Here is a 26,766-nt window from a genome sequence, read left to right as displayed (position 1 = left end):
TTAACTATAATAACCATACTCAGTATTACTGATACTGCAGGAAGGCTAGTATTGTTACTTTTGTAAAATTTGTTACTTTTGACAAGACAATACTATACTTGGTTGTCTATACTGATTCACCAGCATGACCAGCACTAACCAGCTGGCCTCGTAAAGAAATCCAAGCTGGTCTGTTCATTATTGAACTAAGGATCTGCTTTGAATTATAAAATCTAATTTACTCATCAGTGACTCTGTTTCATGTAGACAATCAATGCCATGGAGTCAAAGATGACCAATCTGGAGCAGAGGATCGCTGAGCTGTCCGAGGCCAACAAACTGGCAGCCAACAGCAGCATTTACACACAGAAAAACATGTGGGTTCACATGCATGAACATACAGACTCCAGCTGGAAATCATTTACAGTTGCTAACCATAAACAGACTAACACATTATATGACTTGACTGAAGAGTTGTTTGTTTGGATTATTTGTAGTAACACATTTAATTATTAATTGAATTTTAGTCTTTTATCATGTTGCGGTTGCTTGTTGTTGTTGTTCTGTAAAACCAATTAGCCATTCTGCTTCATGCTGTGCTACATAATGTCTAAAATACACAGTTTGTATTGAATATGGTATTCTTTGCAAATACATTTTTTGCATTTAAGTATATATCAGTCACTTAAAATAATGTTGAAGTGCTAAAATTACTAAAACTGAAAAAAAAACAAAATTAAAGCTAAATAGAAATATAAAAAAAATACAGAAGCACAACACAAAATTACTAAAACTTGAACTAAAATGAAAACTGAAAATAAAAAAGTGCATTGCTGCTAAACAAAAATAAGAAGAAACAAAACTATTTAAATAAACTATAATCATATGTAATATTGTGAAGGGACTTCTGGGAATGTCCTTTTATTGTTTTTTACTATAAATTTCATCGTTATTTATAGTGTATAAAATTAGGTAAAAAATAAAATAAATAGTATATAGATAAATTAAAAAAATTAAAAATAAATAAAAAATACAATAAAATAAAAAATCTGTATTTACAATATTTGTATGTATTTTGTTACAGTGACTTTACTGCAGTACCACCGTAGTACTTTTGTGCAAGAGTCTTGTGGCTTATTGCTTTTGCTGCCATGTAATATTAGTATTAAGACAGTATTTTCACAGCCAATTTCATGACGTTCACATGAATGAACTGTGGATATTTGGATATGAAATGTGTTTGAATGCAAAGGTTCATTTCAAGCTAATGTGCCATGATAGCAGATTTTCAGGGTTAAGCACAAAGTGAATGAACGGTGACCTGGTATATTTGCATTATACTAAGGCTTCTTAACAGCTTTATATTATCCCTGATGAAAAAGAACAGTAGAGTTTGTCACCAGTATACATTGTGGTTTAGATGCTGCTGTTCTGAGGATGTTCCCACTTGAACATAGCTTAACCAGCATGGTTATTTAACTCTACAGGGTGTTAGAAACAGGTTTTGGCCTGATTGGCCAGCTTTATAATTTTTTGCAGGGTTTTTCTCAAAAGAAATCTTCAAATCTAGTTTGTAATCTTTAGGAAAGCCCAAGAGGAGATGATCTCTGAACTCAGGCAGCAGAAGTTTTATCTGGAATCTCAGGCAGGAAAACTGGAGGCCCAGAATGCAAAGCTGGAGGAACATCTGGAGAAACTGACACAGCAAGAGCAGACTAACAAGAGCAGAGTGCTGGAACTGGAAGCCAGACTGCGAGAGGTGAGTGACGACCAAGACCATCGTGACGATGATGAGAATGAGACAGTTTGAGAAGAAATGTATGACAGCAGTTGTGCTGTTTCTTATTTTTGTGGAAACAATGATACATTTTTTCAGGTTTCTTTGGTGAATAGAAAGTTCAAAAGAACAACATTTATTTGGAATTTTCTGATTTTTAACATTAAAAATGTCTTTAAAGTCACTTTTGATCAATTCAGTGCTTTCTTGCTGAATAAAAGAACTAATTTCTTTCAGATAACAACAAAAATTGAACTGACCCCAAACTTTTGAGCATTTCTTGTTTTAAATGCCTTTTTCAGTTCATTTAAATAGCCCAGCAGCAGGGTGACTGAAATCCATGTGGTCTCTTAATTAATATGAGCCTGTGATTAATATGATTACTATGAGCTCTAATCTGCTAAATATTACTGTAAGGCATGAATATATTGTATTTTACAAACATTAACATGAATTTCTGTAAAGCTGTTTTGAAACAGTTTGTATTTTGTAAAATGCTATACAGATACAATTGAGAGTCTGAATCATGTTTCACCCCAAAATCAACAAAGAAATCAATTAGATTTTGCATGAAGACAATGAAGTCTAAAACTACTTTTTTTCTTGCATCATGGCATTATTTTCAATTTCTCATCACTGTAAAAAAAATCATTTGTTGAGTTAAGTGTAAAAAAATCATTGTAATATGGTAACAATTGTTTTACTGTGATGCAATAAAAAAGGCTGTATTTTCAGTAATGAGTGTAATCAAAGATAATAGGAATTATTTAAAAAGTTAAATATTCAGGATATTACAATAATGACAATTTTAGGAAAATTTGTGCCTGAAAGAAAAGTTCACCCAAAAATGAAATTTGCTGACAGTTTACTCACCTTTAGGCCATCCAAGATGTAGATGAGTTTGTTTCTTCATTGGAACAGTTTTGGAGAAATTGAGCATTACGTCACCAATGGATGCTCTGCAGCGAATGGGTGCCGTCAGAATGAGAGTCCAAACAGCTGATAAAAACACCACAATAATCCACACCACTCCAGTCCATCAGTTAATGTCTTTTGAAGCCAAAAGCTGCATGTTTGTAAGGAACAAATCCATCATTAAGGCATTTTAACTTAAAACCGTAATTTCTGGACAAAACACCATAATCCATAATAACACTGAAAAAGTCTCCTGTTGTCAAAATAAAAATCCACCCAAATATTTGTTTAGAATAAGTCTGTTTAGGACAGTTTTGGCATGTAAACGGTGATTGGTCTGTGCAGAATTCAGCCCTGATTCAGACGAGACAACTTTTTCAGTGGAGAAAACAATTTTATGGATAGGGTGCTTGTATTGTAGCAGGAAGCAACAGTTTAAATTTATTAACGTCTTGATGATGGATTCGTTTCTTACAAACACACAGCTTTTGGCTTCACAAGACGTTAATTGATGCACTGGAGTGGTGTTGATCACCCTGTAACTACGGTCCTGCTGTGTGTTCCTCCACAGATGGGTCTGGAGCACGAGGAGCAGAAGCTGGAGATCAAGAGGCAGGTGTCGGAGCTCACGCTGTCCCTGCAGGAGAGGGAAGCTCAGATCAGCAGCCTGCAGGCGGCCCGGCACGCGCTGGAGAGCCAGCTACAGCAGGCCAAGACCGAGCTGGAGGAGACGACCGCGGAGGCTGAGGAGGAGATCACCGTCCTCCGGGTGAGATGTGATGAATGAACCTGAAGTGAGCATGATCCAGATCCAATCCATCTCTTTCCTTTCCCCCATCATTTAGAAGGTAACAGTTTAGTTTGGAGACCAATTCTCACTATTAACCATTAGCATGCATATTACTAACATTTTGGCTGTTTATTAGTACTTATAAACCACAAATGAATGCCTTATTCTGCATGATCATATTTTAGAGCCCTTAATCCTTAATCTAAATTTAACAACTACCTTACTAACTATTAATAAGCAGCAAATTATGAGTTTATTTAGGCAAAAGTCATAGTTAATGGTGAGAATTTGTCCCCAAACTAAAGTGTGAATAACATTTGTATTTTACTGAGATCAGCAATTAAAAAATAACAAGTACGGCAATAAATAAATGTGATTTTAGTTATATACATATGGGAGATGAAACAGTTTATTAAACCTAAATTTTAAAAAGAAAGTTTCCATATGTGTTTGTATTATGGAGTACCATATTTGATCCATCAGGCTTTTATGGCTCGTATAATATAGTGAGAATATGCAGAAATTAAATATACTTAAGGAGGAAAATAACACCCCAGTTTTTATCCAGAGGCCCAAAGTGAGCAAAAAATATACAATTTTGTGCAGATGCTGACATTTAAATGGATAAAAGTATGACATTCTGATGCTTGTAATGTAAATCTTGATAACAATATATAGCAGATACTTGCATAAAATAATATAATTATCAGTCCTCACTCTATATATCCAATATTATATCTTAATAAGATGATATTTAAATGCTTAGTTTGATGATCAATACATAATGCAATGCAATACAGTGATGAACAAATAAACGTTCCTTCAAAGCCTGGTGATCTTATTTGATACATTTTGGATGATGATGTCTGGATAATAAAGTGAAACTAAGTTGCTTCAATCCAATAAGTGTTCATCTTGAAATATTACTAACAATATCAAAGTCATTCTTATGTTTACTTTAAAAATCAATAACAGTTTCACTTCTAAAAGACACGTGAAGCACGAGCAGAAGGTGGACGTTTGTACAATTACACTAAAAGACTTTTACTTGATAAAAAAAGTAGATTGAGTTCAACAGGTTTTTCAGCAAAGTTTTGATCATTTAGAGACCTTTGAAATTTCCGTATCAAATATAATGCAGTGGTTTTTTGTAAGTAACTTAAGGAAAAGGCTGCTCGACTGAGTTTAACTAAGAAGTTTGTATCTCGACAAGCTAAAGTTTCAAAGTAGCTTGTGAAGGATCAGACATTGATATAATCCCTATCATTTCATATCACCATATCACAGACTCCATGCATCTCCTTTATATGGTTCAGTCGTAATGAGTAATCATGTGGCGAATCTCTCAGTGGACCATTGTGTTGCTCTTCTTCACAGTGCTGTAAACATCTTCCCACGCTCTTCTGCGGTGCGCCAGGGCTGCGGCGCTCCGTTTCAATACATCTATGACATAGTTTCATCCTCGTGCCCTGCCGCTCTCATGCATGACACTCCAGTTCATTTCACAGCGCCGCTGCTATCTGCTCAAATGCACTTTACTGCAGAACTCCACGCAGCACTCTGGCAGAGTGAGCACTTCTTGCAAACATGCCAATTTTCACTCTCATTTCATTTCTTTTTTTAAAGGCCCATCGGGATGAAATCCAACGCAAGTTTGATGCCCTGCGAGACAGCTGTGCGGTATGCAAATGAGCTTTTCTCTGTTTTTGACTCATCGCTTGTGACCCACACCAGTCCTACCTGTACAGATAGAAAGTGTGGATGGTGCAGTTTCCATAAGCAGCAGTCATAAATAAAACTTTTTTTTCCAAATATCAGTATTTTAGTTTCAAATTTACATAAACGTGGACTAATGTTTAAAAGTATAGGGGTGGTAAGATTTGTTTAAATATAATTAAAAACAGTTCTATGCTTACCAAGGCTGCATTTGATCAAGAATGCAGTAAAAACAGTAATAATGCAAAATGTTTTTACAATTTAAAATAATATATATATATAATATATTAAAATGTAATTTATTCCTGTGATGCAAAATTGATTTTTCAGCAGCATTACTCCATTCTTCAGTGTCTTCATGGTCCTTCAGAAATCATCAAAAACATGTACTATTATTATCAATGTTGAAAACAGTTGTGCTGCTTCATAGTTTTGTTAAAACCATTTTTTTAGGATTCTTTAATGAATAGAAAGTTAAAAAGAATTTATGTGAAATAGAAATATTTTGTAACTTTTTTTTGTAATACTTACTGTCACTTTTGATTCAATTTAATGCATCCTTGTTGAAAAAAAAGTAGTAATGTCTTTTTAAAAAAACTTGACCTTGAAGTGTAAAGGATAAAGTGTGTCTTTTGAACCAGTGACTGGATCTGTATCATTTTAATCAAGCTTTTTCAAATTCATTTAAATAGCCCAGCAGGGTGACAAATAATCTCTTAAATAAAAGGAGCTCATAAAAATGTCACGTACTCTGACATTTACAAAAGAATTAGAAAAGCATTATTTAAAATAATTTTAGATGAAGAATAGCATGTCACACTGCTGTTGCAGTTTAGTAAATCATGTCATGCAACCCATTTACCAAGATATTGAAAAAAATATATTCATATTTTATATATTTTTTGCATTTGTCACTTTTATCCAAAGCAGCTTAACTATCCCATGTAAAAAATAACCAAAAAAAGAGAAAGAATGATTTCTGAAGGATCATGTGACACTGAAGACTGGAGTAATGATGCTGAACATTCAGCTTGGATCACAGAAAAGAGTTATTTCAATTGCTATAATATTTCTCAATATTACTGTTGACTTGACCTTTGTGAGCAGAAGACACTTAGGAATGTATATATATATATATATATAAATGTGTGTGTGTATATACAGTATATATACATATATACAGTGCCCTCCAAAAGTATTGGAACAGTAAAGAGAAAATTGCTCTGTTGGCTGTGGAGTCAAGACATTTACAAATATGATTAAAAGATGAATATGAGACAAAACTACAGAATGTCACATTTTATTATTGGGTGATTCAACACATAGATGTTTTACCAGCTAAGAAGTTCAGCACTTTTAGAGTTCATCCCTCTATCTGATGTGAGCATAAATATTGGAGCAGTTGCCTCACAGGTCTTTCTAAGTGATCAGCTGTGTCCTGTTGCATTAATTCTTCAGATATTAAAAGCAGGGAATGTGTCGTATCAGTTATATCCATTACTTCTGTATTCTGAATCTTGCATTCGATGATGACACACACAAACCAGGATGAAGACGAAGGAGGGGACTTTGAGAGAAAAGCAAGCAATTTGGATGCTAAAAGAAAAGAGGAAGTCAGTTAGAGCTCTAGCAAAAACAAAGAGCATGGAGAAATCAAGAGTTTGGAAACCACCAGCAACCAACACCGACCTGATCGGCTGAGAAAACTAGTTGATGACAGACAAATCATAAAAGCTGTGAAAATGAACCCTAAAAGACGTGTCTGTAAAATCACCAACAACTTCCAGAAAGCTGGGGTGATGCTCTGACAATCTACTGTCCTCAGGAGACTTTGACACAGAATTACAGATGCTACACAGCAAGATGCAAACCTCTGACCAGCACCAAAAATAGAAAGGCAAGATTAGAGTTTGCAAAGGAAGGGTACAAAACCATCTTTCCTACCAATATTGAAGAAAATGCCACCAGATTCATTGGGAAGTGCTTCATATTGCATCAGGACAATGACCAAAAACACCCTTCCAGTTCAGTCAAGGAATTTATAAGAGCAAAGAAATGGAAAGTCTTCGATTGCCCAAGTCAATCTCCAGATTTAAATCTGATTGAACATGAATTTCACCAGCTGAAGAGGAGAGTAAAGGCAGAAACTCCCCAAAACAAGCAACAACTGGAATTGGCTGCATTAAAGGCTGGGAAAAGTATTTCAAAGGATGAGACCAAGAGTCTGGTGATGTCTATGGGTCACAGACTCACTGCTGTGATTGTGTGCAAGGCATCTGCAACTAAATAATAGCTTTTAATCTTTTATATCTGCCTTATGTTCAACTGTCCCAATACTTATGCTCACATCAGATAGAGGGATGAACTCTAAAAGTGCTGTTCTTTTTATTTGGTAAAACATGTATGTGTTGAAACGGCTAATAATAAAATATGACATTCTGTAGTTTTGTCTCATATTCATCTTTTAATCATATTTGCAAATGTCTTGACTCCACAGCCAACAGAGCAATTTTGTCTTTACTGCTCCAATACTTATGGAGAGGACTGTACATATACACACACACACACACACATTTTTGTTTGTGGAAAATAATGCTGTTTATTTTCAAATGCATCTGTTTTCAAGCATCCTGAGAGTTGTTCCTCCAGCAGCCATTGATTTGGGGAACGCTTGCATTTTGAAGTGCTCTTGTTTGCGTTGCCCCTGGAGTGTGTTTCATTATTATCAAGCACAGAGCATCTCTGCCCTACTTTCACTGTCCACCCACACTCAAGCTGTTTGAGCGTCTCCACCGATGCAATGTTCTCACCCGGCCCCAGCGCTGGTTTTAGACACCCATCTTCTCCACCGCGCCGAGGACTTATATTAAATTTTTCCTTCATCATACTCCTTTGCAATCATAACTGGAGCTCAGATGAACGTATAAACTTGGAAATGAGAATTTAAAGTTTTATTAAAATGAAAACATATGGACTTGTTTTTGTATGTATGGCAAGTCAAGCATCGCTATTACTATTGCTCATACTTATGTAAGTGAGTGAGGGCTTGTGTGAGTGCTAGTAATAGTTATTCCCAGCTTTAAAGAGTCTGAAGCCTCGCTGTCAGTCTCGGTGAGTTGGTGGGACTACAGACAGACAGACAAGAGAGCGGCGTTTGCTCTTCGATCTGTCTTTCGTAAACTCTTATAATCCCAGCCCCTGGTGATGGCTTCTTTCCACCAAACACGCTTTAATCTTCTCAATTTTTGAGCTGTATTATGTATAGTAAGAGTATAAAATAAAATGTTATTCCTTTTCACTTTTATTTGACTAATTACATGCATATTAAATTCCTGTGTGACTCAAAATAAAAAATAGGGTGTTGGGCTGTGGTTGCTAAGATGATCTTTTGTTTCTCTTGATCATAGATGGTGTAAATCTTATTTAATAAATAGATATGCTCTTAATATTTTTGTCGTTTCATCTGAATATCAGAATTTGTGAGGTTTAGTTATTTGAAACAGCTTGGAGGTTAACATTTTCTAGAAAACAGAAAATACGTATATATATAAAATATGTTAAATAATTATATTATGTTGAATATCAAAGGTTTTCTTTGTGTGTGTGTGTGTGTGTCTGTTTACTAATGTGGGCACATTAATGTTTTATGGATTCATGGAGTGCAAAATATTGTTTTATAATATATAATAATAATAATAATCAATTATAATAATAATCAATTATTATTATTTTTTATGAAAAGATCAAATTAGACCCAGAAGGCCCCAAGTGCCTTCTTATGTTTTTTATTTTATTTAATATTTACTGTAATTTATTGGGTTTTTCATTTTAGACATCCATATAGGAAATCATTCAATTTGAAATTACAGTCTTGCTGTTATGGAATATTTTACTTAAATATGAGAAATTAAACGTGTATATTCATATTCCTTTACATAAATCATATAATAATTTACCTTTCAGATGAATCTCTTTTACTGGGATTCTGCTTTATCTGACATTGGTTATTCAATTATTCAAATAAATGAATAAATAAATAAAACAGTTTTTTTAGTATTTTACTTTAATGAAACTTATAATTTTATAAGATAAGAATATAAGTTAATATAAGAATAATATGCAAAGTAATGCATACATTGAAAGTTTTTTGAATAATTTTACATTTAAAAATTGTTGAAAAATTTAAATGGAATGGTTGATAGTTGATTTAGTATTTTACATTCATGAAAATGTCAAAAATATGAATATATAATTACTAATACTAATATAAAATAATATTATATAATTAGTGCTGTCAAACGATTAATCGCAATTAATTGCATCCAAAATAAAGGTTATTGTTTACATAATACATGTGTGTGTACTGTGTATATTTATTATGTATATATATATATATATAAACATAAATACATAAACGTACATGTATATATTTAAGAAAAAAGTTGTGTTTATACATTCAATATATTTATATATTATATAAAATATAAGAATATGAATATATAAATGTATATACATGTAAATATTTGCAAAATATATACTGTATGTGTGTGCATTTATATAAACATAATAAATATACACAGCACATACACATATATTATGGATGCGATTAATCATGATTAATCATTTGACAGCACTAGATATAATATAAAAATCATTTATTCATTACATAATTTTACATTTTAATAATTTGTCAAAAAAATCACACTTAAAATTATAATATAGTATTAAAAGGCATATGTACGTTATATAAATGTTAGTGAGGCAAGATGGCCTCTTTGAATAATTTTTAATTTTCTATGAGAACTAAATGAGCAAATGTTTCTATTTATTATCGTTAACACATTAGCTGATGCATCATCATCATCCTGCACATGCTTAACTTACATCGAAATACATTGCAATTTAAAAGTGCACGATAGCATCTTCCCTCATCTTACCCTACTGCCTTTCTAAGCTATCAGATTTCTACTTGAACAATAAAAAACATCTAGCAACCATGCATAACACCCTAGTAACCACATGGCATTGTGCAAATAGCCATTCAGGAGAAGGCAAACAGATGCATTTTTGAATTTAATCGGTGAAAGATGATAAAAAGCAAATCACAGGGCAAATAAATTAGAGCGGGGTCAAAAAGTGTTGTTTTTTTTTGGTAAGTAGTTAAAGTGGGTCAGTGCGTGTGAGCGTAGCGCTGTGTCTTTAACAGTAATGACAATAATAATGAGCGCAGAAACCTCCTCCGCACCAGAGGAGTGCTTGGCACTGCAGCACACCAACACTCTTGACCAGCGCTGCAATTTCATGCAAACCTGCGTCTCTTCTGCTTGTCAGATGGAGGCTTTGGAAATGTGTGAAGAAACGAAAAAACGCTTCTAAAAAGGGTTTTAGTCAAAGAAGGTTTTCTGATGAAGTTCAGAGTACACTAAAAAGTTTTTGAACAGCAAGGTTTTTCATATTTTCTTATATAAGTCTCTTCTGCTTACCAAGCCTGCATTTATTTGATCCAAAGTGCAGCAAAAACAGTAAAATTTAGAAATATATTTACTATTTAAAATAACTGTTCTCCATTTAAATATATTTTAAAATGTAATTTATTTCTGTGATTTCAAAGCTGAATTTTTCGCAGCATTACTCCAGTCACATAATCCTTCAGAAATCATTCTAATATTCTGATTTGCTGCTCAAAAAAACATTATTATTATAATTATATTGAAAACAGCTGAGTAGAATTTTTTCAGGTTTCTTTGATAAATAGAAAGTTCAGAAGAACAGCATTTATCTAACATTAATATCTTTATCGTTACTTTTGATCAATTTAAAGAATCCTTGCTAAATAAAAGTAATAATTTGGCTTGGTGAGCAAAAGAGAATTCTTTAAAAAAAACATAAAAAATCTTGCTTTTGACTGGTAGTGTAGCTCTGTATCTAGCTTTGAGTGATGTTAAAGTCTTTAAGAACATTTCTGGCGCTCGACAGGATTAAATACACGCCTGTTACACGGCAGGAGTTTGGACAGGACATGTCTAGAGCGGCAGGAAAATGTTAGGAAGAAAACAGAATAGCATCAGGACTGTTCTTTAGTAGGAAAACAGTAAATTCATACAGGTTTGAGTCATGGTTTAGTGGTCGGCACACATACTTGTGATGATTTTTAGTAAGATATATATATTTTTTTGTATAGTATTATAAAACAAATACTATGGGGTTTGGGTTTGGTATGTTTTTGAAAGAAATGCTCACCAAATCTGAATTTATTTGATCAAAAATACAGTAAAAATACAATTTCAAATTGTAATATATTGTAAAATGTAATTTATTCATTATAATTTTCAGCATCATTACTCCAGTCTTCAGTGTCACATGATCCTTCAGAAATCATTCTAATATACTTATATGATAATATTTAATATGATTTGGTGCTCAAACATCTCTGATTATCAATTCTGAAAACAATCTTTTATAAAAATATACGTCTTTACTGTCACTTTTGATAAATTTAATACATCTTTGCAGAATTTGATTCATCTAAATTTTATTTTATTTACATCTATTTTTACTATTTTGATCAAATTTTGTCATGCTTTTTTAATTAATAGGCCTGCAAATAACTATTTTAAAATTAGCAGATATTAATGAGTTTTTGTGACACTTACCTGTCTGTTATAACTTATATCTTATAACTTATATGTTATAACTGATTATTATTTTTTCCAGTTTCATAATGACTGGACATTTTTTTTTCATTATAATTTTATAGTTTTATTTGAAATAGAAATCTATAAATGTCTTTTCTGTCACTTTTGATGAATTTAATACATCTATTTAATTTTATTTACATAGATAGATAGATAGATAGATAGATAGATAGATAGATAGATAGATAGATAGATAGATAGATAGATAGATATTATAAACAAAATTTAATGAAAATACATTTATATAAAAATATGTTTTAAAATTACCAAATATTTCTGGGTTTCTTTGACACTGATAATGTTATAACTTATAACAGCAATTCTATTATTTTTCAAGTTTGACTGGACAAATATTTTCATCATAATTTTGTAGTTTTATAGAGAATACATTTACAAAAAAAATAACGTCAAGTTTTTTTTAAAAATGCAACCTTAATTTTATAGTAAATTTTAAATACATTATCAATTTGACATGCTTTTGTTTCTGTTGGTCCTGAGCATAATATGGCACAGAAAATGCACGTATGCATTTAAAAATATTACATATATATTTTTTAAAATTTTAAAATGTAATTTTCTCAATGATAAAATACTTTCTCATATCCAAATACGTGACCCTGGAGCACAAAAGCAGTCTTAAGTCGCTGGGTTATATTTATAGTAATAGCCCAAAAATACATTGTTTGGGTCAAAATTATAGATTTTTCGTTTTATGCCAAAAATCATTCGATATTAAGTAAAGATCATGTTCCATGAAGATATTTTGTAAATTTCCTACTCTAAATATATCAAAACTTAATTTTTGATTAGTAATATGCATTGCTAAGAACTTAATTTGAACAACTTTAAAGGAGATTTTCTCAATATTTTGATTTTTTTGCACCCTCAGATTCCAGATTTTCAAATAGTTGTATCTCAGCCAAATATTGTCCGATCCTAACAAACCATACATCAATGGAAAGCGTATTTATTCAGCTTTTCAGATTATGTATAATCTCAATTTCGGCAAATTGACCCTTATGATTGGTTTTGTGGTCCTTGGCCACATATTATAGATTGACTTTTTTTGAACTACTCTTATATAATCTTTGTTGCACCTGTATCAGGTGATCACGGATCTGGAGGAGCAACTGATGCAGCTGACACAGGAGAACTCTGAGCTGAACCGACAGAACTTCTACCTGTCCAAACAGCTGGACGAGGCCACAGACGAGAACGAGGAGAGACTGCAGCTCAAGCAGGACGTGGAGCGTCTGCGCCGGGAGGTGGCCGACCGAGAGATGCACCTCAACAACCAGAAACAGGTAGAGTCCACACACACACACACACAGATGTGTGTCAGCAGGTGTGTGAGTCGCAGACGCATGTGGACGCAGCGGGAGAGAGATGTGAGCTGAATTTAAGAGCCCACCGCAGGTGATGAGCACCGCTTAAACAGATGCCGCTCTCCCTGAGAGGATGTTTAGCTGTCATTAGCATCTCGAAAATGAGCGGAATGTAAGAATTTATCACATTAGGGGGCTAAAAGTTGTTCTGTAAAACATACTGTGAATTTAAGAGCTTAAAACATTATTTCCATTCCAAAATGATCATTTATTGAAAATAAACCACAAAAGTCAGATTTTTTTTTTTTTTTTTTTTGCTTTATTTTAGTTCTTCTGGCGTTGCAATGGTCATGTTAGTAATAATAATGACATAAACTTTGTTCAACAGTTTGAGGTCAGTAAGATGTTTTTAATGAATTTTTCAAATAAAGAAAAGAGCAAAGATATTCAGCAAAGATGCATTGACAAAGATATAATGTTACAAAAGATTAAAATATCTTCTATTAAAATATCTTTTACATTTATTTAGCTTATAAAAAGTTATTTTAAATATATAAACTTATATGAAGTTAAATTAAACTCATCTGCTAATCTCTAAACATTTTATCTGCTAAATATTGTTCTTTGTGAATGTATTCTCTATAAAACTACAAAATTATGATAGAAGCAAAAATCATAGTTATTATGAAAACTGGAAAAATCTTGGCTAGTTAAATGATTGCTGTTATAAGTCATACCACAACAAAAATGTATACAGTTTCCACACTAAAATATATATATATATATATATAAATAAAACAAAAATAAGTCATAACACTATGGCCTGGTTTCACAGACAGACTAAGCCATAGTTCAATTAGGACATTTAGGTCATGTTTACGAGCATGTCTTATAAACATTACAGGTATGCATCGAGGCAAAACAAAGCCACTGACATGTTTTAAGATCAATCAGTGTGTTTTCTTTCAGCTGAAACTGCTCAGACTTTCTACATTTTAGTCTGGGACTTGGCTTATGCCATAAATAAAATCAAATTTAATGTAAAGAAAGGTGACATAAAATGTATTTAGTTAAATTGAGTTGACAGTAAATACATTACTAATATTACAAAATATTTCTATTTAAATTATTCTATTTAAATGGTTTAAAATATAGATTTACAATTATAAAAAGTTATGCTTATCTACTAATCTACTTGATCTTTTTTTAGAAACGTTTCTACTTTATAAACATTGTTCTTTATTATTGTATTCTCTATAAAATACAAAATTCAGAAATAAATTGTCCATTCGTTATGAAAACTCATGCAATATTAAATGATTGCTGTTGTAAGTTACATTTCTCAGTTTCTTTATATAAAGTTATAACATTAGTGTTATAGAAAATCACTATTTTAAATGGTTATTTATTGGGCCTGAAAAAATTCTTGGAAATGATTAAAGTATTTTTAAAAATATAAAAAAAAAAACTAATTGTAATAAAAATCATTTACATATAATTAAAAAAAATATATTTAAATTAAATCAAAAAGTGACAAGATTTTTTTTCCAACTGATAATTATCCGAAATATTTGTTGGTATTAGAATGATTTCTGAAGATCATGTGACACTGAAGACTGGAGTAATGATGCTGAAAATACAGCTTTGATCACAGAAATAAATTACATTTTACTATATATTACAATAGAAAACACTTCATTAAATTGTAATAATATTTCACAATGTTACTGTTTTTACTGTATTTCTGACCAAATAAGCCTTAGTGAGTAGAAGAGACTTCTTTTGAAAACATTAACAAATATTACCAACTCCAAATTTTTGCTGGTCATATAATTATTCGATCTGCTGGTTAAAAATGTATGGAAGTTTGTAATGCATCATATTTGCAGTTTAGTTTCTGTAAAAGCTGTTTCTCCTGTGGAAGACATTTATATGATACAGTGTAGTATGTTTTCTTAATTTCTCTGTTTTACGGTTTGAAAAGTGACGACACAACACATGAACAGCAAATCACAGCTGTCCTCCTCAGTGCCAAAACAAAGCTGTTTAATAAGCTGGAAAATGATGCTTGCAGGTTCCATTGTTTTGCGCGATCATGCCGCAGCGAGCTGCGTGTGTGTGTGTGTGTGTGTGTGAGTATGTGAGGTGATGTATGCGCGTGGGACGCGTGTGTAGGTGTGCAGTCCTTGCTGTTGTATAACAGCAGCGGATGGTAATCATAGACGCTGGTAGGAGGCAGAGATGTGTCATATTCTCCCCTCTGCCCTGCCAGTGTTGGACTTCACAGGGGCAAAAGCAAGCCGGTTGTATTTAGAGACACACTCTCTCTCTCTCTCTCTCTCTCTCTCTCTCTCTCCTTCTGTCTTTCTGAAACCTGGTAATATCCAGTCCTGCCGCTGAGATGCACTTCCGAGCACATCTGCCTGATTCAAGACGCCCTCGATCCCCCCGCCGGCTCTCTGAGGATCAATTCCGATTGGCAGCGACTCTGAAATCCGGACCTGCTAATGAAAGTCAAAAAGAAAAAAAACTGCAACTTCCTTTCCACATCTATCAGCATAATTTCAGCGTTACATCCTGCAGTTCCTTAGATGCCGTCTGTTGGTTTGCAGCAGATGTATTGAATAAGATATCACTGATCTGTTTCTTTTTATCAAGGGTCCTCCCGTCATAGAGATACGGAAATATCTGGCCATTTTAACCTGTTACCCTGCGCCCCTATTTTTGAGCATTTTGTAAAAAACGATATAACCAAATAAAAATGTCTGTAGCTCTTGAACCCTAAGGTCTATATTTAAAAATCTGGTGTTGTTTGAAACTAGACACTTGATCCTTTGTTACTCTAGAGTCATAATAACTCAAAATTAGTATAGCAATAGAGTAAAACAAGGTAAAATATACATGAAATTGACTCGCGATATGTTTTAATGAAGCTCACTAAGGGAAAAATGGATGAGACTTGCATGCCAAAGGCCTGAAAACACCATAAAGATAAAGCTGAACATCTGACCATGTTTTGACTCAAATTTGAGGATGATACTCCCAAAAATGTAGTTTCTGTAAGCTTTTATTTAAAAAAAATCTAGGCGTCCTTTCAAAAAAGCCATTTGGAGACCCCAAATAGACACTTTGTAAACAAATGTCCAAATGAGTCAAAACTACATAATACATATATGTATATCAATTCAGAACTGCTCTGCCCACCAAAACACACAATAAAAAACTATTTCTGAACAGCATTTGTAGTGCTGACTCATTTAGTCATTTGGTTAGTCTACAAATGGCATTTTTGAAAAAAAAAACGCCTAAATATTTCCTGAAATAAAATATGAAATAATAAATTTTTTATAGGTAAAGACTTACAGAAAGTACATCTTTATGGTATTTCATTTCAAGAAAAGCTTTGGAAAAGTCATTTGGATATTTTATTTCAAGAAAAGTCTAGGAATCCTTTCAAAAATGCTATTTAGAGACTCCATAAGACACTGCATACTACATATGTATATCAATTCAGAACTGCTCTACCAATGAAACCACAAAAAAACACAAAACTATTTCAGAATTTGAACATAACTAAACAGTCTTTATTCTGAACAATTCCAATAATGAAAACAGTGAACCAAAACAGATTTGATCATTTTTGAACTAGTGAAAACACAAAACATGCAAAATACATTGTTTTTACAACATTTGTATTTTTTATTTATTTTATATGGTGAATATTATGAATATTACTATTTTACTAATATAGTAATAGATTACTATTACTAATATTACTAAATAATAATAAAAAAAACTATTTACAGTATTTACAGTGGAGGAAGACGCTCTAGCAGCCACTAAAATGGTTTTTTTCTGACCATCTGGATTCACCAGACCTCTGAAAAGACAGGAAAGAGTGAGAGAAAAAGAGTGAGAAAGTGTGTAAGCAAAACAAATCAAACTTGCAACACTGTTTACATTTTGTACACACACACACACACACACACGCGCGCACACACACACAATACTCGGGACATACCCACAAACAAACACACCCACACGAACAAAACTCATGTAATCCCCTCATATTATCCCTCTCCGTTGTCATTTTTAGAATCTAAAACAGCTAACATGAAACAAAAGCTGCAAATAACTACATGATAAACACACAAACATTCAAGAGGAGGGTGGAGACACTTACGTGCTAATGCTATCCACGCTTCCCAGCGATCTCCGTGCGTTTTCGGTTACTAAATTAGCCATTTTGTCTCCCCACGTCCTCCAAAACACCACCAAACGCCACAGAAACTCTTCTCAAGTCGAAGATCCATGATGGAGAGATTCAGATGTGAGCTTTGGACAACATCTGTTCGCTGATAGCCAGTCTGTGTAGCGCTGCGACGCCATTATGTGTACGCTTCATGCGTAACCCGAGAGCGCACGAAAACACACGGACAATACGCCGAGCTATTCTCTAAACAATCTTACGTAAACTATTCAAACTGTCAATCACTGTAAACGTCCTTGTGGTTGGCTAACACTTCCATCCATCAAAACTGTGCTGGCGAGGCATTGGCTGGCTTCAAACACCCCTATTGTGATGTGTCCGGATTGACACCTCGCTGACCCATTCACGGACGCGCTTACTGTCCCGGGTTATAACAGCTCCTGCGATTGAAGGAGAGAGACGAGGGAGGGCTATTCTTACTCGGAAGAGACGATTCTGCTGGAAATAGATGGCGTTTCAAAGCTGGAATCCGAATTATAATCGATATTTATTGGAAAATGGACGCTATCGATAACTATAACTCGAATCGCTTATGTAAACAAAGGAGGATCTATCGTGTTTTCCCCTATTTTTTCGTTGTTTTGGATTAAAAAGTGGATGCATTTTGAAGAGTGGACCCTTCTCTTGAAATGTATGCTGGTGTGTCTTGGAATAGTCTGAGCTGACCAGCGCTATTGGCGATCAAACGTGAGTACTGCGGTTCGCTTTGTTCATTTTAAATGGCCGGTCTTTCAGCATTTCTGTTAACCCTTTCCTCTCTGGTGTATTGATTTCAAAAACAAGCTCAGATCGTTAATCTTGAGTGTTTTAGCTTTCAAATGATATATAGTTAATGATAATTGATTGAATATTGTTCTAAAACAAAGGTAATAAAAAGCCCGACCACGCCCGACCACGCCCTTCCGGCCCGCCCACGGGCCGATGCGGGTTAACAGGTTAAAATGTTTTTTTTTCCAGGCCTGGAAAAGTCTTTAAAAATTATTTTAAATTAATAAAAATGCATAAAACTTTAAATTATTTAAAACTTTAAAAATCATAGATACTTTTATGATAATTTTAAATAAAAATTTAATTAAATGTATTTAAAATTAAATTTAAAATTAATACAATTTTATTTGAATAAAAGATTCAAATGAAATTTATTTAATTCATAAAAACTTATGTTTATCTAAATTTCCAGACTTGGAAAAATCTTGAACATTAAAATCTTAAAAACAAAATGGACATTTCTATAAATGTAGATAAAATTAAATAAAATGTAACTTAAAATTGTAATTGAATTTAAATTAAATTACAATTATTTACAATTTATTTAATAACAACTTATTAAGCTTATAAATTTCAGGGCTTGTAAAAGTCTCGGAAATTAATGAAATCTTTCAAATAAAATGGAAACTTCTGTAATGAAAATAAATGTAAATAAAATATATTTAACTTAATGTATAAATTAATTAAAGTTTATTTAAAATTTATTTAAATTAAATAATAAAATGCTAAAAAAGGATACAATAAAAATCTGAAAAATCTAAAATAAAAATAAAATTAATTAAAATTAAAATGCATGAATGTATTTAGTAGTAAAATGATATACTCATCTACTAATCTCATTTTATCTGCTAGACGTTTTTATTTGTGAACGTATTCTTTCTAAAAGCAAAATAATAATAAAAAATTATGGACAAGTCAAGAAAAAATTAACCCCCCCCCACCCCATCCCATGACTGTAAAGCGCTTTGGGTGTATAGAAATACACAATAAAGCGCTATATAAATGCCTCATTCATTCATTCAAGTCAAGAAAAAATTATTGTTGTTTGAGTAATATTATTATGAGTGTATTTATATGCTACGAAAGTGTGATGGTGTGGTAGCCTAGAAATGATCCATGTGCTTGTGTGTGTAGAACATCGAGACGCTGAAGACCACATGTACGATGCTGGAGGAGCAGGTGCTGGAGCTGGAGACGCTGAACGATGAGCTGTTGGAGAAGGAGAGACAGTGGGAGAACTGGAGATCTGGCCTGGAAGAGGAGAAGAACCAGGCGGAGCGCCGAACCAGAGACATACAGAGACAGCTGGACAACGAGAAGCAGAACAGGTACAGAAACACACACGTCTGCGCTGTGAGAGCTGGATGACAACTGGACGGTGTCAGAGCCGTGGTCTAGCAGTTAGTGCATGACACAGACTCCTACATAATGAGCCGTGAGTTTGGATAGTCAAAAATAACATTTCAGTTTAGTGGGTTTATTATGTTGAAAAAGTCAGTCAAGTCACCTTTATTTTTATAGTGATTTATACTATACTGATTGTTTCAAAGCAGCTTTACAGTGATAAACAAGAAAATAGTGATTCAGCGATGCAAAAAAAATTCAATCTAAAATCTAAAAATACAACAGTAAACAAAGCACTCCAACCTAGCTTTATACAATGACAACTGTAAACTCAGATGTAATGCATATAAAACATTTAAATATATGTCATTTGAGAATTTCATTTAAAAATATGATATATATATATATATATAATGCACATACTGCTATCAAATAAAGTTATAAATAATATCAGAATTTTTCTTCTTTTTATCAGGCCTTTATTTATTTCTGTATTTATTAATGCAAAATTAAATTGAATAAATAAATGCATATATTTAATGCACATAACTACATTATTTTAGTACATATGTTTAGGATATAAAAATGCTAGCTATGCATATAGCCTTAAAATGTTTCCCTTGCATATTGACACGATACATCATTTGTATAGTCAACAAAATAAATAAATAAGTAAAATTAAATAAATAGATACATACACAAAATCATTTAGTGGATTTATGATGATGTCAAAGGAGTTTATACAAAGCTTTATACAAGAAAACTGCAAACTAATACTAATAATTATTATTATTAAATATTTTATAGTGTTAAATAATGAATAAAAATAGATATACATGAAGGCATGATAAAAAATGTTGACATTAATGCAAATATAAATGAATGAATGCATATCTTTAATGCAAATCAAAGTACATTATTAAATTAAATGAATAAAATTCTAGATTTGTATATAGCCTCCAAAAAATAATTCTGCTGTGATGTTTATATATAAGTGTTGGACATTATCAGTGTACAAAATAAACTGTTTTAGCAAACTTTTAACACACGTTCTAGTTTATTCTTTAATGTCCACAGGGCCAGAAGTGCCCATAGTTATATAAGAGTTACATAATGAACGTTAAGTATAGATAGAAACACTGAGTAAGAGACAGACTGTGTCCAACACTTCTATAACTCTCTCTCTCTCTCTGTCTCCAGACTCCGCGCAGAGCAGCGCAATTCTGAGTCTCGTCAGACCGTTGAACTGGCGGTCAAAGAGCACAAAGCTGAAATCCTGGTACTGCAACAGGCCCTGAAAGACCAGAAACTCAAAGCTGAAGGTCTTTCTGATACTGTAAGTGTGGCAGTGCACGTGTGTCGCTGTGGATAAAAACATCTGCTTAATAACAGCAGAAATACTTATTCTGTATCAGGGTCAGAAATGAACTTTTCCATTAAGGGGCAATATTTACCCTCTTGAATTGACTTCCAGGGGCATTTTTACCTTCATAAGGGACATTTATATGTTACCTTATTACTTGTATCTGTGTTGTCAACCCTCTAGTGCTGTTTGGTCATTTTAGATTTTTTTTCATTAGAATTTTTGGTATGGAATGGTAAAAAATTGTTGTGAACACACACACACACACACACACACACACACACCACACACACACACCCCACACACACACACACACACACACACACACCACACACACACACACACACACACACACACACACACACACACACACACACACACACACACCACACACACACACACACACACACACACACACACACACACACACACACACACACACAAATAAAACTAAATAACACGGACATGATTTGAAATGGTTAAGTGGTCCTGAAAAAAGTCCTGGTATGGTGCCCAAACTCTAAGGTCATTTTTTTGAGTTATTAACAACACATTTGGAACAAAGCTTGTTTAGATTTATGGCTTTGATTTTCTTCATGTTTTGAAAAATATGTATTCATATCAAATTTAAAAATAGTATATTTGTATATTTTTTCCTTAATAATCTTAAACTTCTGTAACTTTTTTAAAACTTTTTTTTTTCACTTCAGCAAAAATCTGCCAAGTGTCTCATTTAATAAGAGACCAAACTGAAGTCTGTGCTCCAAAGCATTCAAGATTTACATTTAGGTTGGAAATTTCATTTTCATATTCCATGAATATAATTTAGTACTGTAAAATCACCAAAAATGATCAAATATTTAAAAAATATATATCAAACTAAAATATAACACATTAATTTCTTTAAAAAAAAATCTGGGATTTTTGACCGCCACACGAGCAGCACTAGAGGGTTCAATTTAACCAAATACTTGAATCTAAATACAACAATAACAACAAACTGCATAAAGTTGTATGTAAATTATAAATAAAAAACTGAATTATTATTGCTAATATTGTAATAATTATTATTAATGTAGATTAATGAAATATTTACAAAAACACATAAAATGTATAAAAAATTTTCTACACAGTCAAACAAGTTGTTCCATGACGTTAGTCTAGCACTAATTATGCAACGTTATAATCACTAACAAAGCTGTTTATAAGGCGAAATTAATCTCTTACATCGTATCTGAAGTTTGTTGTTTATGCCCCATTTTTTGCCCTATTATCTTGAATTCGTGAGGCATTTTTGTGCATTTTGGTGGCATTTTTTCCATAAGCCCCCATTAATTTCCCACCATGCTCTATCTTCATCAGCTGAGCGATCTGGAGAAGAAACACACCATGCTGGAGATGAACGCACGCAGCCTGCAGCAGAAGCTGGAGACAGAGCGAGAGCTCAAACAGAGGCTCATGGATGAGGTGCTTCACTTTACTAGCGCTCAAAACATGCACTTACTGTACCAAATAAACTGAGCTGAAATCATCACGTTTAATTGTGCATCCTTAGCATATCCAGTGTATCTTTTTCCTCTCAGCAAGCAAAGCTGCAGCAGCAGCTGGACATGCAGAAGAGCCACATCTTCAGACTGACTCAAGGACTTCAGGACGCGCTGGACCAGACGGACCTTCTGAAGACCGAGCGGACAGACCTGGAGTACCAGCTGGAAAACATACAGGTGCACACATACACCTGGACCCATGCTTACTGCAGAGGAGTAGCTTTGGGTGTTTAGACTGCAGTCAACCATACTACTCATACTAGGCATGCAGTATGTATGCTGTGCAAAGTTTCAGCTACTATAGTTGCCAAAATGTACAGTTTTCAACCTTAATAGTTCCACATGTAGTGCGCTCTGCTGGAACTTTAATTTTGAGAGTGATGAATTACACAATAAGTGAATTCTGTCCTCTTTCAATATTTGATTGGATTTACAAAAGATCCTTTTACACAACAATGGTAAAAAAAAAAAAAAAAAAAAATTATTTCTGAGATTATAACCATCTACTTACAGAATTAAACGGGCAGCATTGCAGCATAACGCCCACTGCGTGCTATTTTTAAAAATAACACTATTTGCTGCACTGTATACAGTACGTTGTATCGGGATTATTTTAGTATGATCAATACACAATTATAGCTTTTATTAATATTTAGATTTTTATTATTATTCTGTTTTCATTTTTTTAATGTTTTTTAATTTCATTGAGTGTTTTTGTCTCTTTTCTTTTTCTAAATATTTTCTATTAATTTGATTTAATTTGGTTTTAGTTATTTTAGTACTTCAACTTAAACTAAATGAATGTTGCATTGGCACCTCCCTGTAATATTGTAATTCAGTTCATGTTTATTTTTCACATAATTTTTTTAATGTAAAAAGGTTTTAGTTAATGAAAATTAATGACAAAATATATATATTTTGTATATTCATACTATTATTATGTATATTAATATAAATATTATTTTAAGAATTGGTTTGAATAAAAATAAAATTAAGAAACTAACCAATGTCAGCTGTGAACAACTAATTTGAGCTAAATTTATTAAACAGATCATTTGTGCTTAGACTGTACTAATCTATACTGACAAAATGTTCATGAATAATAATAATTTAAGAATAGTTCTTTTTATAATTATAAATATTATATATATATATGTATATATATATATATATATATATATATATTGTGACGAGTCGGCTGCCTCCCCCCTGTCCATCATCACCACCCCGTCCCGTATTCGCCGCCCTTCACCAGGCTCCCGACAGGAGTGGGTGTGTGAGAGAGGAGGGGCGCTGAAACAGCCAGGGCTGGCGGCGTGTGATGAGGCGCACCTGACGTGAATAGAGCCTCATCACCGCCGCCGTTAAATGCCGAACGCGCCTCTCCTCGAGAGACCGGTCTCTTCCCCGTGCATGCACGCTGGTGTCCTCGTGGGTCCAGGAAAGGGAGCGTAGAGGGAACTACCCGCCGCCGCCAGAGACGCGAGCGGCCGGACCCGCAGTCCGGCCGACACCGCACCCGCGATACGGCCGTCGGGCGAGGACGCCGGGCCGTGGAATCCCGTCGAGCACCCGGGGATCAAGGAGTTGGACGAAGCCGCCACAGAAGCCGCCGTCACCCGCGCCCCGGGACCTCCAGACGGGAGCGCGTGCGGCCGCCGGACTCCGCCCCTTACCTGGACCCTTCCCTCCTGAACACTGCCTTCCTTCACGAGCCCCGCAGCACAACGAGGACACCAGATCCCTGTTTATTTTGGACACTTTTCCCCCTTTGGACACTTTTTATTTTAATATTTTGTTTAATAAAAACCTCTCCGAGGCTTGACGCCACGCCCACTGTGTCTGTCGTTGGCTCCTCCCGCCACAATATATATATTCTATTTTATAATATTGTTATAGTTTTAACTAATAGTGATTATAATTTTATTATATAAATATTTTTATCTTATAAAAAAGTTTACATTTATTTTTAATTATTATTTAATTAAATTTGTCAAAAGTTAGGACACTTTCACACAAAATTGCATTAAATAATGCAAAATTATCTACCATATTATACAGGTTAAAATAGTTGCATACTACATACTGTTTAAAAATAGTATGCATGGCAAGAATGCTAGTGTTCCATTCCAAACACAGAGGTGTGTTCCAATAACTGCTCCCTTTGCAGGCGGCGTACTCTCACGAGAAGGTCAAGATGGAGGGGACCATCACCCAGCAGACCAAGCTCATAGACTTCCTGCAGGCCAAGGTAGAGCACCCCTCTAAGAAGAAAAAGGTCAGAGTCATCCGCTGTAAATTCACTTCATTAACTAATCTGACTAACTGCTTGCTGAGCTGAGCATTAGGTGTCCCTGAAGCTACACACGCAAATAACCGCATACTAACCGCGTCATCCGTCAGAAATCTCATATGTATTCATATATACAGAAGGCCTGAATAAGTGAGTTGTAGAAAGGGGCACCTAATTTGACTGGATATGTAGGGATCGAATGGCAGGATAGAGTCCTAGTGTGTCTGTGAGCGTGAGCCTGGGCGATTCACTTGCTCTCGTGTTTTGGGTGCAGGGGCTGTTTGGCGGCCGGCGTCGAGAGGATCTGCTGGCGGCACAGGGACAGACGCAGGTGCCCGCTGTGCCCACTGTGGCCCCTGTCCCCCTGCAGTACAACGACCTGAAGACCGCACTGGAGAAGGAACGCGCTCGCTGCTCGGAGCTGGAGGAAGCCCTGCAGAAAACCCGCCTGGAGCTCAGAGAGGGTGGGACCACACTCTGCTTTCACATTCAGTCGTGCTGTTACATTTGGAAACTGGTTGCCTGTTTTACAATGAACAGGGACTAAAATTTTGTCAACAATTACACAAAAGCAACATGAATCATGAATGTGTCTTTTTGTGTTCCTCAGAAGAAAATGTTTTTTTTCAAGATAAGCCTGAGATACGCAGTAAAATATCATGAAATACAGATTAAAAGCGAAAGAGAAACGTCTGCTTGAAAGACTTAAATGTAATTTCCTCATATGTTGTCAGAAATGTTTTTAAAAAGGGAAATGCCACTGCATAATAGAATTTAAAAGAAAGTTAGGGACAGATTTTTGCATCAAGAATTTCAGAAAAGGCAGTGAAAGTTTAATTTAAATTACAAAAGTTAATATAGTTTTTACATGCATTTGTATTTTTACATGGAAAATGTTTTTTGAATTTAGAAGACTTGAATTCTGACTAGAATGATAATGCAGACTATTAATCATATTATAATAATATTTTTATACTCTAAATTACTACATATAACTTACAATTATTGCAATATATACTACTGTTTAAAAGATTGAGGTCAGTAAGATTTTTAATAATATTTATACTTAAGTATTAATAGTAATGGTTTTATTAATCAAGGATGCATTAAAGTGATCAAAAGTGAGAGTAAAAATATTGCTTTTAAATGCAAATTGTTGCTTTTGAATATTTTATTATATTCATCAAAAAATTAATCAAAATATTGCTGTTTCCACAAAAATATGTGAGTTCTTTTAAAGAAAATTTAATAAATGTGTAATTTTATTTATCAAGGATGCATTAAATTAATCAAAAGTAACAGTAAAGACATTTATAATGTTACAAAAGATTTCTTTTTCAAATAAATGCTGTTCTTTTGGACTTTCGATTCATTGAAGAATAATGCATCACAGTTTTCAAAATTGCTAATAATCAGAACTGTTTCTGGAGCAGTAAATCAGCATATTAAAATGATTTCTGAAGGATCATGAGACTGGAGTAATGATGCTGAAAATCCAGCTTTGATATACAATTTTACTGCATTTTTGATTAAATGAATGCAGCCTGGGTGAGCAGAAGAGACTTTTGAATGGTAGTGTAATAAAGGGTTTTTTAAATGACACGTTCTATTAAACCATAAGCAAATGTGCCACACACTGTGTGTAGTGTTCTCAGACAGGCTGTTCTCTCTGTCGTCTCACTGTATTCCCTTCTCTCAGCAGTTCAGTTTAATAAAGCCATGGAGCACAGCGGTACTCCAGCCACCCCGGGTTTGGCTCGTCAGCAGCTCATGATGTCCACCAAATCCAACAAATCCCCCGAGCACCAGCCCAGCAGCGGCCTGATGTCGTCCAGCTCCGGCCGCAGGAAGGACGCTGCCAATCCTGAAGGTTAGAAGCCAGACGCAGAGCTTTCGCAACCTTTTTAATATTCAAAACATAAGCAGAACAACAATTGTGTTCTCTTGGTCCTTCTTGCCATTTCATCTCATGCTATGAAAAAGG

The 26,766-nt window shown here is 33.9% G+C and overlaps 1 protein-coding gene across 1 annotated transcript in view; it reads left to right on the top strand.

The window, feature by feature from the left end:
- Window positions 1-26,766, top strand: part of LOC306847761 (citron Rho-interacting kinase-like) — a gene marked incomplete at its 5' end in the record, with an annotated part of 58,690 nt that overhangs the window by 20,531 nt on the left and 11,393 nt on the right. Inside the window, 12 exons of the mRNA XM_079381908.1 lie at window positions 247-356; window positions 1,564-1,738; window positions 3,243-3,440; window positions 5,088-5,141; window positions 12,979-13,176; window positions 19,370-19,563; window positions 20,780-20,915; window positions 22,305-22,409; window positions 22,526-22,678; window positions 24,660-24,767; window positions 25,057-25,246; window positions 26,482-26,652. Coding sequence (XP_079238034.1) covers window positions 247-356; window positions 1,564-1,738; window positions 3,243-3,440; window positions 5,088-5,141; window positions 12,979-13,176; window positions 19,370-19,563; window positions 20,780-20,915; window positions 22,305-22,409; window positions 22,526-22,678; window positions 24,660-24,767; window positions 25,057-25,246; window positions 26,482-26,652 — 1,792 coding nt within the window. The remainder of the gene's footprint in view (window positions 1-246; window positions 357-1,563; window positions 1,739-3,242; window positions 3,441-5,087; window positions 5,142-12,978; window positions 13,177-19,369; window positions 19,564-20,779; window positions 20,916-22,304; window positions 22,410-22,525; window positions 22,679-24,659; window positions 24,768-25,056; window positions 25,247-26,481; window positions 26,653-26,766) is intronic.

The sequence above is a fragment of the Barbus barbus genome (genome assembly GCF_936440315.1).
Source record: "Barbus barbus genome assembly, chromosome: 28".
Taxonomy (NCBI): domain Eukaryota; kingdom Metazoa; phylum Chordata; class Actinopteri; order Cypriniformes; family Cyprinidae; genus Barbus; species Barbus barbus.
The sequence above is the reverse complement of the archived record's forward strand: the minus strand, read 5'-3'. Positions and strand labels throughout refer to the sequence as shown.